Source organism: Lepidochelys kempii, chromosome 4 (assembly GCF_965140285.1).
Source record: "Lepidochelys kempii isolate rLepKem1 chromosome 4, rLepKem1.hap1, whole genome shotgun sequence".
Taxonomy (NCBI): domain Eukaryota; kingdom Metazoa; phylum Chordata; order Testudines; family Cheloniidae; genus Lepidochelys; species Lepidochelys kempii.
The window spans coordinates 107,659,027-107,673,576 of record NC_136383.1 but is presented as its reverse complement, the minus strand read 5'-3'; the positions used below and the strand labels follow the sequence as shown (position 1 = coordinate 107,673,576).

The following is a 14,550-nucleotide window of genomic DNA, read 5'->3' as shown; positions in this document are numbered from 1 at the left end:
ACATATTTATACGTTTGACATGTAGGATCAAATTTTCAATAAAGCCCAAACCTGGCCTCCAGTTCTGTGCAGATATTTGAGCCTATGCTCAGAAGTGATGGACTCTATCACTTGCATGGATAGGAGACAGCTTTCTGAACTGTAAATGTGATGGTGCTCAAAAATGAGAATGCAAATTACAAATCATAAACAATTTGTATGTGTGGTATGCCTGCATATCAATGGAGGTCAGGTTTTGAAAATTTGGACCGTATGTCAAATACATAGACATTTTTGATGTTTAATTTCTCATTCTTTCCAAGCAAAGAATTAATATCACAACCTACGTGATAAACCAAAATCACTGACCTTGATTTTCAAAAGTGCTAAGCACCCAACAGATCCTGACTGGTGAAAATCCTAGGAGAGGGAAGAATGAGCTACGGGTGCTTTTAGGCACTGTCCAGTGTTAATTGTAAAAACATACTATTTTCACATCTTTTTTCCTCTTCCAAAAAGGAAAGAGGATTCAATCAAATCCACTTAAGGCTTTTAGGTTTCTTTGTACACTTACACATGGAAATATGCTGGGTGTAACAGGTTTCTAACAAAAAGAACGAGGAGTACTTGTGGCACCATAGAGACTAACAAATTTATTTGGGCATAAGCTTTCATGGGCTAAAACCCACTTCATCAGATGCATGCAGTGGAAAATACAATAGGAGGAGAGATATATATACACACAGAGAACATGAAAAAATTGGGGTTGCCATACCAACTCTAATGAGACTAATCAACTAAGGTGGGCTATTATTGGCAGGAGAAAAAAAACTTTTGTAATGATAATCAGGATTGCCCATTTCAAACAGTTGACAAGAAGGTGTGAGTAACAGTAGGGGAAAAATTAGCATGGGGAAATAGTTTTTAGTTTGTGTCAATATTCATCCACTCCCAGTCTTTATTCAAGCCTAAGTTAATTGTGTCCAGTTTGCAAATTAATTCCAGTTCTGCAGTTTCTCGTTGGAGTCTGGTTTTGAAGTTTTTTTGTTGAAGAATTGCCACTTTTAGGTCTGTAATCGAGTGTCCAAGGAGGTTGAAGTGTTCTCCGACTGGTTTTTGAATATTATAATTCTTGACGTCTGATTTGTGTCCATTTATTCTTTTGAGTAGAGACTGTCCGGTTTGGCCAATGTACATGGCAGAGGGGCATTGGTGGCACATGATGGTATATATCACACTGTAGAAGTGCAGGTGAACGAGCCCCTGGTGGTGTGACTGATTTGATTAGGTCCTATGATGGTGTCCCTTGAATAGATATGTGGACAGAGTTGGCAACGGGCTTTGTTGCAAGGATAGGTTCCTGGGTTAGTGTTTTTGTTGTGCTCTATGGTGTGTGGTTGCTGGTGAGTATTTGCTTCAGGTCGGGGGGCTTGCTGTAAGCGAGGACTGGTCTGTCTCCCAAGATCTGTGAGAGTGAGGGATCATCCTTCAGGGTAGGTTGTAGATCCTTGATGATGCGCTGGAGAGGTTTTAGTTGGGGGCTGAAGGTGAAGGCTCGTGGTATTCTGTTACTTTCTTTGTTGGGCCTGTCCTGTAGTAGGTGACTTCTGGGTACTCTTCTGGCTCTGTCAATCCGTTTCTTCACTTCAGGAGGTGGATATTGTAGTTTTAAGAATGCTTGATAGAGATCTTGTAGGTGTTTGTCTCTGTCTGAGGGATTGGAGCAAGTGCGGTTGTATCGTAGAGCTTGGCTGTAGACAATGGATTGTGTGATGTGGTCTGGATGAAAGCTGGAGGCATGTAGGTAAGTATAGCAGTCAGTAGGTTTCCGGTATAGGGTGGTGTTTATGTGACCATCGCTTATTAGCACCGTAGTGTCCAGGAAGTGGATCTCTTGTGTGGACTGGTCCAGGCTGAGGTTGATGGTGGGATGGAAATTGTTGAAATCATGGTGGAATTCCTCAAGGGCTTCTTTTCCATGGGTCCAGATGATGAAGATGTCATCAATGTAGCGCAAGTAGAGTAGGGGCATTAGGGGATGAGAGCTGAGGAAGCGTTGTTCTAAGTGAGCCATAAAAATGTTGGCATACTGTGGGGCCATGCGCGTACCCATAGCAGTGCCACTGACTTGAAGGTATACATTGTCCCCAAATGTGAAATTGTTATGGGTAAGGAGAAAGTCACAAAGTTCAGCCACCAGGTTTGTAGCTGGTTACTGCAGCACACATGATTAAACACAGCAAATATTTTCCTTTAAAAGTCATATCAAGCTAGTTTGCCCATGCACTTCTACCAACTGCTTGTGAATGCTTGGAAAATCTAGGCAGCTATCTCATCCAGCCTTAGCAAATAGGTGTTGGTCCAGAGAACAGTGTTTTTTTGTTTTTGTTGGGTTTTTTTTTTTCAAAAGAGGACCCTTCCCCTGGCCATTAAGTATTCTGGGTTGTTTTGCATTGATTCTCAAATGCATCAGCTGTGCTGTACATTGTTGACACTTTTAACATGACAATTTATTGTTGTTTTTGTGCTTGATCACTTAGAAGGCGAAAAATCCAGAAATGCTAGAAAACAGGACAATCTGAAGCGGTATATAAAAAAAGCATGGGTCTCCACATGCAAGGCTTTGTGTTTGATCTATGCATATGCAAGAGTCTGGACCAAAACCCAGTCCGACCTACTAGTGGAATATTATTGTGGCAGTAGCAACGACCAGCTTTTGAATGGCCAGTTCCATTTTAAACTTCATACAGAGGAAGGTAGCCCAAACATTAATGGCACAGGACCACTCATTTGGCAGTATCAGTCCAAGAACTACAATGGCTTGTGAAGGCTCACTACTAACATGGAATACCACTTTGTGGCTCCTACATTTAGCATTTGAAAGTCCATGCTAGAACATAAGTACAGTTTGTCTAGTGGTACTGAAAATTGTACTGCACGTTGTGATCATGGGTGCTGACTCTACGAGTGTTCCGGGGCTGCAGCACCCAGGGGGAAAAAAGGGTGAGTGCTGTGCACCCACCGGCAGCCCCTCCTATCAACTCCCCCTAGCCCCCTAGTGCATCCTGCCTGCCTGCGGGCCCACCTGATCAGCGCCTCCCCCTTCCTCCCAGTGCCTCCCGGCCGCCACAATCAGCTGTTTCATGGCATGCAGGAGGCTCTGGGGTATAAGGGGGAAGGAGTGAGGGCGTGGCACACTCAGGGAAGGGAGCAGAATGGAGCAGGAACATGTGGGACAGGAATGGAGTGGGGTTGGGAAGAGGCAGGGCAGGGGGGAAGAGGCGGGTGAGGGTGGGGCTTTGGGGGAAGGGGTGGAATGGGGGCAGGATCGGAATGGGGGCAGGGTCCTGGGGCAGAGCCGGAGATCGAGCACGCCCCAGCACATTGGAAAGTCGGCGCCTGTGGTTGTCATTACCATTAGGAAAACCTTCAGCTTTCCCTATCACCCCACCACCTTCATGATCCTCTCCTTCATGGGCAGGTGGTCTTGCAGCTATGTCTCCCAGCTTTCTGAAGTACTTTCTGCCAGCTAAACATGCTTCACTCTTTTAACTTTTCTTCATAAACAGATTCCTCCAGCTGCATAACAATTTATTGCTGTTCTCTGGATATCCTCCTGGTAGTCTGTTTTTCTGGTTATAAACTGCCCAGAGCTAAATTCAGTATTCCACATGCGGTGGCTCAGAGCTGCATTAAGATGGGCATGTGACATGACTCTGATTAGTCAGCCTAAAGTTTCATTGACCTTTTTGCTGCCATATTGGATTGCAAAGTCGTGTCTAATTTCTCAATATTTTTATCTCTACGTCTCTTTTAGCATTATTGCTCTCCAGATTTCTACCTCTCTAAATATTTTTCAGTTTTTTTACTCAGATATCATTTTGCCATTTTCCAAGTTGAATCTCATTGTTACATTCCGTCCATGTTTCTAATCTAACTCTGCCCCTTTGTATTTTCTCCATCTTCAGTTGTGTGCTCAGCTCCTCCCATTTTAATATATCTGCAGATTTCATTAATGTACCATTTACTCCCTCTTCTAGCTCATTATTGAAGTTATTAAACAGGATTAGAAGTAATTCCAATCTGCATACTGTACTGAACAACTCCCCTCAAAGTTATTGTTTATTATTACTCTTCACTGCAGTCCACATGACTTATCTTCAAACCAATTTGAATTAAGTTTTGAGAACAGGATTTTCAAACACTATTGTGACACTGATGCCAGCTTTTGCCCAGGCTGCAGATGTTAGCTAAGAACTAACAAACTCATAGCTGAAGACCAGACCAGCTCATCTGTATTTTAATTTTGCTTAAAGTAGGTATTAGTCATATAAAAATGTATTTAGTGCTTAGACTCTAGGAAGTGCTTGTAAATTGCTGCATGCATTAAACTCACTTGTAATGTCAGTATTTCATGCAATAAAAAATATATAAGTTTTGCTTTATAACTTTGAAAATGTTTGCTCTGAACTTGTGACCCCAGGCACTGGAATTGTCCCCCTACCCATTCACAAGGATTATCAAAATCAAAAGGGGCCATCAAGGAACATCGCAATACAAAGGATTGATTAATGGCCCTATCACACGTTGTAAATGTTACATGCAAGGAAGCTCATCCTGTGAATTTAAAAGCTTAATGAAGGAAATAAAACAAAGACACAGGAAAACTTTCTATCTCTCTTTGCTGTTTTGAACTCTGATAGGACTAGAGACTCTAAACTGAGGCAGAGATCCCCAGGAGTTAAGCCTGGGTCTGCCCTGAAAGACAACTTTGAATTGACCGATCATTACAACTCTAAAACAAAACAAAACAAAACAGGAGTACGTGTGGCACCTTAGAGACTAACAAATGTATTAGAGCATAAGCTTTCGTGGGCTACAGCCCACTTCATTGGATGCATTGAATGGAACATATAGTAAGACGATTATATATATACACATACAGAGAAGGTGGAATTTGCCATACAAACTGTAAAAGGCTAATTAATTAAGATGAGCTATTATCAGCAGGAGAAAAAAAACTTTTGTAGTGATAATCAAGATGGCCCATTTAGACAGTTGACAAGAAAGTGTGAGGATACTTAACATGTGGAAATAGATTCAATATGTGTAATGACCCAGCCACTCTGTCACTCTTAGGATTTAGGTAATAACTTATTTGTGTGTATATGTTTGCTTGCTTTAACCTGTAAATAACGTTTTCTTTTTACTAGTTAATACACCTTTCAATGGTTTATTACAGAATTGGCTACAGGTGTTATCTTTGGTGTAAGATCAAGGGTACCGATTTATCTGGGGTAAGTGACTAGTGTCTTGGGACTGGAAACAACCTGAATATTGTGTGATTTTTGGTGTAAGTGACCATTTATCACTAAGTCCAGTTTGTCTGGATAGCAAGATAGACTGGGGAGCCTAAGGGGACTGTCTGAGACTCCATGGTAAGACAAAAAGAAAAGGAGTACTTGTGGCACCTTAGAGACTAACCAATTTATTTGAGCATAAGCTTTCGTGAGCTACAGCTCACTTCATCGGATGCATACTGTGGAAAGTACAGAAGATCTTTTATACACACAAAGCATGAAAAAATGGGTGTTTACCACTACAAAAGGTTTTCTCTCCCCCCACCCCACTCTCCTGCTGGTAATAGCTTATCTAAAGTGATCATTGTAAGGAGCGTGACCCATTTTTTCATGCTTTGTGTGTATAAAAGATCTTCTATACTTTCCACAGTATGCATCCGATGAAGTGAGCTGCAGCTCACAAAAGCTTATGCTCAAATAAATTGCTTAGTCTCTAAGGTGCCACAAGTACTCCTTTTCTTTTTGCAAATACAGACTAACATGGCTGTTACTCTGAAACATGGTAAGACAGGTATAATGATCCAGAAGTGCACATCTGTTACTGGTCTGATGAAATCTAATTATAGAACACATCACCAGTTTGGGGTGTCTGTCCTGTTTTTGACAGTCTGCCCTGAGGCTGGCACACGCAGTCGTGGGCCTCTACAGACTGTGTGACAACTATATCAAAAGATTTACTAAAATTCGGATACATGACAGTTTAGTTCCTGCTTGCCATTCATTAATTTATGCAAAAAACAATTGTTTGTCTGGAAGTCCTGAAGATATTTAGTACCTTTATTTTCTCAATACCTGTTCCATTGTTTTACCTGGGATAGTAATTCAACTTGAATGGCAAGGCAGCTTGAATGATGCAACTTGAATGATGAAGGCAGCAGAGTTTTGCTTTGGTATTTTGTCTGTATGGTTGGGCTGAACTGGTTATTATAACCAAAGATGTATCCTTAAAATGAACTATCCCTGATTGGATCTGCCTTTTCTAATCCCAGATTATTGTTGTTTAAAAAAATTAATTCTCATCATGACACAATTCGACAGACACTTCAGTATGGTGGTATGGAAATGCAAGTTTCTTCTCCTCAACTCTCCAGTCCAAAGACAGAACAGACCTAGAGTTGCTTATGAAGCAAAACTGTATTACTGAAACTGCTAAATATGGACATTCACAGATCCCAAGCCACTTGAATGAAGACTCGACCTATGCCAAAGGGAGGACTTCTCCCACTGGTGTAGGTACTCCACCTCCCTGACAGGCGGGAGCTATGTTGACAGGAGAAGCCCTCCTGCTGACATAGCACTATGTACACTGGGATTTAGGTCCGTATAACTCAGAGGTGGGGAAACTACGGCCCATGGGCCGCTTCCGGCTCATGGGGCCATCCTGCCCAGCTCCTGAGCTCCTGGCCTGGGAGGCTGTCCCCCCTCCCCTGCAGCCACACTGCCGCGCAGCGCAATATTCTGGACAGCGGGGCTGCAGAGCCTGACCTGACCCGCTGCTCTGTGCTGCGCTGCACGGCATGGCTGCCTGTCCTGGTGCAGCCACACCGCCAGCCACCGGTGCTCCAGGCAGCGTGGTAAGGGGGCAGGGTGTGGGGGAGGAGGGGTTGGATAGAGGACAGGGGAGTTCAGGGGGTGGTCAGGGGCGTGAATAGGGGTCAGGGTGGTCAGAGGGTGGGGAATGGGGGTTGAATGGGGGAAGGGCTTCGAAGGAGAGGAGGGGTTGGATGGGGCGGCGGGGGGGCAGTCAGGGCACAGGGAGCAGGGAGGGTGGATGGGGTAGGAGTCCCGGGGGGGGCCTCAGAGGGCAAGAAGCGGGGGGGGGGGTGAGATAGGGGGCCAGGGCTGGGCCATGCCTGGCTGTTTGGGGAGGCACAGCCTCCCCTAACCAGCCCTCCACACAATTTCAGAAACCAGATGCGGCTCTCAGGGCAAAAAGTTTGCCTGCCCCTGGTATAACTGCATTGCTAAGGGCTGTATATTTTCCACACCCCTGAGCAAAGTAGTTATACGGACATAAATTGCAAGTGTAGGCCAAGCCCTAGTGAGATACATACTTACTTGATTGGGTTGGTGACTAGCCCTTGAACCAATTGCTTTCAGGCCTAGTTGACTCAGTAAAAAAAATCCCTATCTGGGTACATCAAAGTAAGGAGAAGCTCAGTCTTGTTCTGGGAAAGCCTGGTTCAAGTCCAAGCTGTGGTCTGTGCCGCTGCAGGTTTAAAAACAAAAATGAGTCTGATCTGGAACCAATGTGAATTCGGGTCTGGATTTGAATAATTAAATTCAGCTCTGGATTTGTATGAAGCTGCAGACAAAACACTGGAATATTAGATTTCACATTGGATTGGGTTTGCTAGAGTGGGGAAAGAAAAAGCTGGGAGTGAGGCTGGAACAGTTTGCTACTAAATAGCACGGGGGCAAGAAGAGACTGTCTCCAAGCCCTGCATCTTTCTGTCTCTGCCTACTTTTCTGACCTAGTCGGTTATCTCATCACCCCACACCCACTCTGATTGAATAATGATGGCAGCTTTAGTCCACTTCTACCACAACTGTGTCCAGGCCCCTTTTCACCTAGGATATTCTCCTTGAACTGGTTCCCCATATCTCTGCCCTCTATGGGTTCAGATCCTTCCTTAAGACCCACCTCTTTCACAACACCTACAAGAGTCAATAGTGATTCTTTCTTAAATAACCTATTTTGTATGTTTTACAGAGCTGCACATTCTTACTCCAGTGACAACTGTCTGCCACTCCCATTGTTTAGTTCCCCACATATTATGTCACATATGAAATTGAACTGTGTGTACTACTGAGCAGGGACTTTGTGCAATTTACAATCTTTGTGAAGCACCTAGTGTAATGTTGACTGTTGTAAAATTATACATAGTTATTCTGATTCATGCACACCCATTAATCAAGATTTAGTATGTCCCAGGGTGAGTTTCATAGTTAACACATAATGCTCACCTTCTTGGATATTGCAAGGTGCTATTTGGTATTAACCGCTGTGAACTTAAATTAACACTTTAACAATTTTATTGGTACATTTCTAAGAAGGCTGCTTCCATGGGAAGAGTTGCTAATACATCACATCATGCTCCCCCCCCCCCATTTATAAAAAATGTGTAAAGGAGAATGGATGTTTGACACTACCATACATCAGCACATGCTTTTGGAACATGTTTGTATGAACTGCCTCATTCCCCTTTAGTTCCTCCATGATTTGAGGACTTCAGTAGCTCAGACATAGGTGAGAGTTTTATTGCAGGAGTGGGTGGGTGAGATTTGGTGGCCTGCATTGTGTAGGTCAGACTAGATGATCATAATGGTCCCTTCTGACCTTAATATCTATGAAGGGATATTACCTCTAAGGAGTGAGCAAAACTTTGAGAGATGTTTGAGGAAATGCACTCCTGTTGTGATGCACTCCTGTTATTTTATATTGCATCAGCACAGTCTGGCTCTATAATGTGCACCTTTGGAATTAATTCAACTGTTCTACAACTTTAAACTGACCTTTTTTCTGATAAAAGTTGCTTGTTTCATTAAAAAAAAGACAACAAAAAACTAGCTTTGGTAAGAGATTGTACATAACTGCATAAATGATTTTCAGGCAATGTCAATTTTTTATCTGACTTACAAGGCTATATAAATTATTATTAATGTGCATGATGCATTGCAGTGGTAGGTGTGTTTGTAACAGATCCCCACCTGGAAAGGTTTATAAATCAAAGGGTACAAGCAAAGGCAAATAATACAACACAAGACAGAAATACAAAGAGTTGGGTGTCATGGCTAGCATCTGAATTTCTCAGGAGGTGTATGTAGCCCATTGGTCCAATAAACGGGGATACTGACCTTAGCATAAATCAATATGTGTTTACTGTAATCCAGAGAGGGAAAACAGCTCTTGCAGTGTCTGAAAAAGAAGTTGCAATAGTGCCATCTAGCGTGCCATGTTTGAAGTTTCACACATATCAGTTAGCTAGGGCCTTTATAGTTTTGAGTGTCTGTTTACAAAGGGCCTCCCTCCTCAGACTCTCCTTGACCAGGTGCAGTGAATACCTAACCATAGATAAGTAGAGGAAACATGCAGCAGTCACAAGCTTGAATGTTACAATCCCACACACTGGGGGCAACGGCCCTTACTATGTGCTGTAATGTGACCAAACCAGACCAGATCTGGGCCATGTACGGAGTGGGGATGTGGGGGGGGACTCAGTGCCAGAAAAAGAGTGGGGTCCAGGTTTGAGTGATTTACAGGAAAGTGGGAGGAGCTTCTGTCTGGGTGGCTCATTACCTTATTCAGAGTAAGTAGCTCTAGGTATGGGTAGTCTGGCAGCTTACATGGGCAGGGAAGGACAGAGGCCTGATCTGGACAGCCCAGTACCTTGCACAGGAAGGAGCTACTTGTACACCAGGCCCTTGGAGCTTGCTGCACTGCTGCCCCTCCCCTTTCCGTGTGCGTGGGAGGCTGAGCTAAGCCTCTGTGTTCAGATCATGAGACATGTAAGATATGGTTGCAACAATTTGTCCTTCAGAGAGTGAAGCTGCTCAGGGTTTATTTTCCTGTGTTTGTGTTTGATACAGAATCTGCTTATCGCAAGTGGAAGAGCAGTCCATCCAGGAGGCACGGTGTCAGCCCCACAGGAGGCCCAGATCCACCAGCCACATGGCTTCAGCTACTACTGCCTCCTTTGCTCCCGCCCCTCGTGGCTGGCACCCAGAAGACATTTCTTTCCCCAGTGGATTTGCTTGGGGTGCTGCTACAGCAGCTTATCAAGTTGAAGGTATCAGATTTCCATATGCCAAAGGAAGGGAGGAGGGCGTTAAATAGTTTTGAAGCAAAGATGGGACCCAAGTCATGAAGTCTGGATCCAAAAGTCTCCAATATTGAGAGGACAGGTGGAGGGGATGGGATTCCATGTTCCGTTTTGGCCCATTGCATAGTTTTTAACTCTTGTGCAGCTCCATGTGACATTTCCCACTTAACTGCTCCTTGCCCTGAACAGCTGGGGTGGGAAAACCTATCCCCAAATCCCAGAAACAAGACCAGATGGCAGGTGGGGAAGGTAAGTATGCATCCTTCCTCCTAGTGATCAAGGTGGGAAAAGGAAGCAGGAGCAGGTTACATTCCCACTAGGCCTTCACTCTCTCCTTTCTGTTGGGGTAGACATGAGCAGATTGCTTAGCTTGCAAGGGCCTCCTCATGCCCAAAGAAGTGAGAACAGGTGTTCATGTAAGTTACAATCATAATTAATTCCCTAGAAGCAGGTGTTGGTGGGAGAGGCACAAGGAAGAACCCATCTCCTGGAAGTATGAAGGACAGCAGACTGGGAGGTCCGTGCTAGGCTTTTGGGATCCCTTTCCACAGTGGGCAGGATTTTCCTGTGCTCAGAAGAAGCCCGGCCTACATTTTCTTGGACTTCCATGATAGGGAAACTCACCCACTGGTGCCGAACTTCTTCTGCGACCTGCCTTTAGAAAGCAGAGCTCAGCCATCTTCCGTTTGTGAGCATTCCTTCACATAAACATCCATAGTACCTGTTCAGAGGACTGAAGGACAGTGATCCTCTCTGGTGAATCCCCATGAACAGATGGAGGGTAGCTCACTGACCATTCCAGAGATTGTGAGAGGGGATGGGATAAGGCTCCCAGACCTCCCACATGTGTGTGGGGGTAGCTAGGGCTTGAGAGACCAGAAGGGTAGGGACACCAGACCCAAAGCAGTTGTTGGCTTATGGATGAGGGGGCAATGTAAAGTGGAAGCAAGTATTTGTGGGCTGGCACTGTGGGGAAGTTGGGGGCACATGGAATCAGGTGTTAGTGAGAATGATGTGGACAGAGGAGGCTAGGGGAGCAGGTTTGGAGTATATGAGGTGGGTGTTGGAGGCTGTGGGGTTTGGAGGGAGACAGGATCCCTGTAGGAGAGGTAGGTGGAAGGAGACAGTAGAAAGCAGGTTGATGAGAAGATGGCAACACTTCAGGGATTTGGAGGAGCCTCAAGCAAGTGGTCTGACTGGAGCAACTGGAAGAAAGGTCGCAGGGGAACCCTTGAAGACCAGAGAGTGATAATCAAAGCTTGGAGTAATGGAGGGAAGGAGATTGGGGCACTATGACCTCTTTACTCTCTAAAACCGAAGAAATACAATGTCAGGTGTAAAACGCCATCTTTGGGGCCTAATTCTAAATCCTTTTCATATCCCTCAAAAGGGGCAAGTCTCAAACCACAGAGGGGGAAACAGCATAAATTCAGCTTTACCTGCAGGTTTGAGGTGGTGGGAAACTCGGGGAAGCCCAGCCTGCTGTCTCTTTCTTACCCATTTTCTCCTGCTGAGGACAGCTTCCATGGGCCCTGGGGAAGAGTGGAAACTACTCCTCTATTCCCCAAGCTGAAATTCACATGGAAGCTTAGTATTATATCACATCCTGCCTTCTGAGTGGCTAGATGAGTATATGGAGCAGCACTAGGTCTGCTGATTCCCTGGGTGGCAACTGGTGCCATGCATGGCATCAGAAACACTTGGTGAATCATGAGCATCAGAGGCACACACACACCGCAGAATTTGCCACCCATGAAGGGCCCCATTGACAGGACATTGCTAATTCCTGATTGGTCTGGACATACTTTAATCTTGAAAAGATACAAGAAAGTTGTTGATCAACTAGGTGGAACTCCAGCTAGATGCTGCTACAGAGCCTGCTTCCTTATGCTGGTCCTGATCCCTGACCCCAGCATTTATCTCCTGACTCTGTTACCAAGTTTATGATTTGGCTTTGCCTTCTGCTTCTTACTCCTGGGTACTTGACTGTAGATTGACAAATGACTCTGATTCCTGATGTGTGGCCCTGTCTTTATCCACTAGACTGGCTTCTTCTTCTTCTAGCATTTGCAGTGCTTGCTGAGCCACCTGGCAGAGGCTTCATCTGCAGAATGAAGGGCCCTAAAGCCACCATGATGTGACAGGTTGGACCCCTTGGGAAGCCACCTGATGTACTGAGATACCACTGAGTCTACCTCTTCTGCCAGCATGGGCCCCCTTTAACTTATCTTGCTGAGCTAGACTCTTAAAACTCCTCTAACACACACACAGGCAGGGCCACACCCAGCTGAAGATCAGCTCTGGGAAGACTCAGCTTAAGGACTTGCTCCAGCACTCAGATATCCACCTCCCTTGGAGTGCAGACCCAAAGATATATTATGAAATTCGCCCCTTCCCTCAATGTGGAGGGAGGTGTACACACTTCTTGCCCCCCCAGTTAGAAATTACAGAAACTGGGTTTAATAATAAACGAAACAAATGTTACTAACTATAAAAGGCAGAGTTTAAGTGGTAAAAGGGGTAACAAACAGAACAAAGCAGATTACTAAGCAAATGAAATCAAACATGCAAACTAAGCTAATTTCACTAAAGAAATTGGTTATAAATAGTATTTCTCACCCTAGATATTGTTGCAGGCAGTTTGCAAAGTTTCTGTGGTTCAGAGTTCCAGTTATATTCCGTTTCAGACTGGACCCCTGTCTCATCTGGCACCCCTCCTTGCCTTCCCCTTTGCAGTCTTTCTTCTTGGGCAGACAGACCATGGAGAGGAGGAGTCCTGTTTGCCTTCCTCTCCACCCTGAAATAGGATTTACATAAGGCGGGAATCCTTTGTTTCCCAAACTTGACCCCCCCTTCCCCTAGAGTGGAAAGTTACAAGAAGTCCCAGATAACGTTTTAGTATCAGGTGACAAGACCACCTGACTCTGTAGGGCCCATGTAGCCATTCTTCATAGGCTGACCCACATGTTCACAGGAAGACTAAGCTCTTTTACAGTCCATTGTCCTTGTTGATGAGCCATGCAGCTTGTCTGGCTTTTCCATTTTTGTACCTGAAGTGTTAGCAGTGGGCATCACCCACAGTAGCATATTGAAATACAGATACATAGTCTATATTCCTAACTTCAGATACAGAAATAATACAGGCATACAAATTGGATAATCTCATCCAGTAAAATTATAATCTTTCCAATGATCTCTCACAGGAGCCATCTTGCATGAAGTATATCTGTTATGTCATATTCACATCATAGGCATATTTTCATAAAGAATATGGAATGACACGTCACACATGAAATTTAGTCAGTTCACGCTCATCAACAACATGCTCCATAGACTAATGAAGGCCACACTGACAAAGTGGGTCATTGCACATACCCCAGGTGTAGATGTTGGCTGCGAATATTCCTTCATCAGTTCAGAACCTGTCCTGTGGCAGGTCAAATCCCAGTTGTCGAATGGTCAGATCAGCACCAAGGAAACCATTCCAAACTTCTTCAGCTGACCACTCACTGCGCCATAGGGTTGCTGTTGACAGATTCTGATCTGGCAGTTGAGACAACAATGGACACCTCAACTTAAGTTGGCCTCTGCGGTGACTAAAAATGTCTGTGTACAGTTGGAGCCCTGGGTTGGCACGTAGCTTCTCCACCAGTCTGGCTATAGACTCTCTGTGATGAATGTGTGGAGGGGCTATATTGCTCAGAACTGGTAGCCATGGAATACAAGTGGGGTGCACGGTGCCTGTGATGGTATGCATGGTCGAGTTCAATTTGACATTAACCAATTTAGTGTGAGGCCAACAACACCACACAGTATTCTGCTGAGAAATAGCACAGTGCCAGAGCCGATGTGTGAAGTGTCTGTGTGCCTGTGTCCCATGTCAAACTGGTTAATTTGCTGATTCGATTATTCTCAGTCCTGATTTTGGCAGCAGTATTTTTTAGATGGTCATGAAAAGTCAAAGTGCAGTCCAATGTGACACCAAGGTAGACAGGTTTTGCCTCATGTTTCAGTTGTTTGCTCTTAAGAAAGATGTCTAACTTACCATTAGTGCTTGCATTGTGGAGTTGGAAGATGCTCAAAACTGTCATGGTCGTACTTGGTTGGAGGCACCAACTGCTCCAGTAGGCTGCCATCTTGGCTAAGTCGGTGTTCAAGATGTTCTCCAATTTGGTGAAGGAGAATGACTGTGTCGCACAGCAGATGTGATCTGCAAAGATAAACTCATATGACTGAGTCAGTGGCAGGTCATTTGTGTACAGACTGAAAAGGGTGGGTTCAAGCACAAAGCATCGGGGTAAACCACTGGATTATCTTCTCCATGCATTTGTTCTGTCTCCCATATGTACCGGCAAATGACTGTCATGAAGTAGAAGTTCAGCAATGTC

General features: G+C 44.6%; 1 protein-coding gene across 1 annotated transcript in view; it reads left to right on the top strand.

Moving 5' to 3' along the window:
* Positions 1–14,550, top strand: part of LOC140910713 (cytosolic beta-glucosidase) — a 90,967-nt gene that overhangs the window by 31,664 nt on the left and 44,753 nt on the right. Inside the window, exon 2 of the mRNA XM_073342389.1 lies at positions 9,930–10,129. Coding sequence (XP_073198490.1) covers positions 10,012–10,129 — 118 coding nt within the window. The 5' untranslated portion in view covers positions 9,930–10,011. The remainder of the gene's footprint in view (positions 1–9,929; positions 10,130–14,550) is intronic.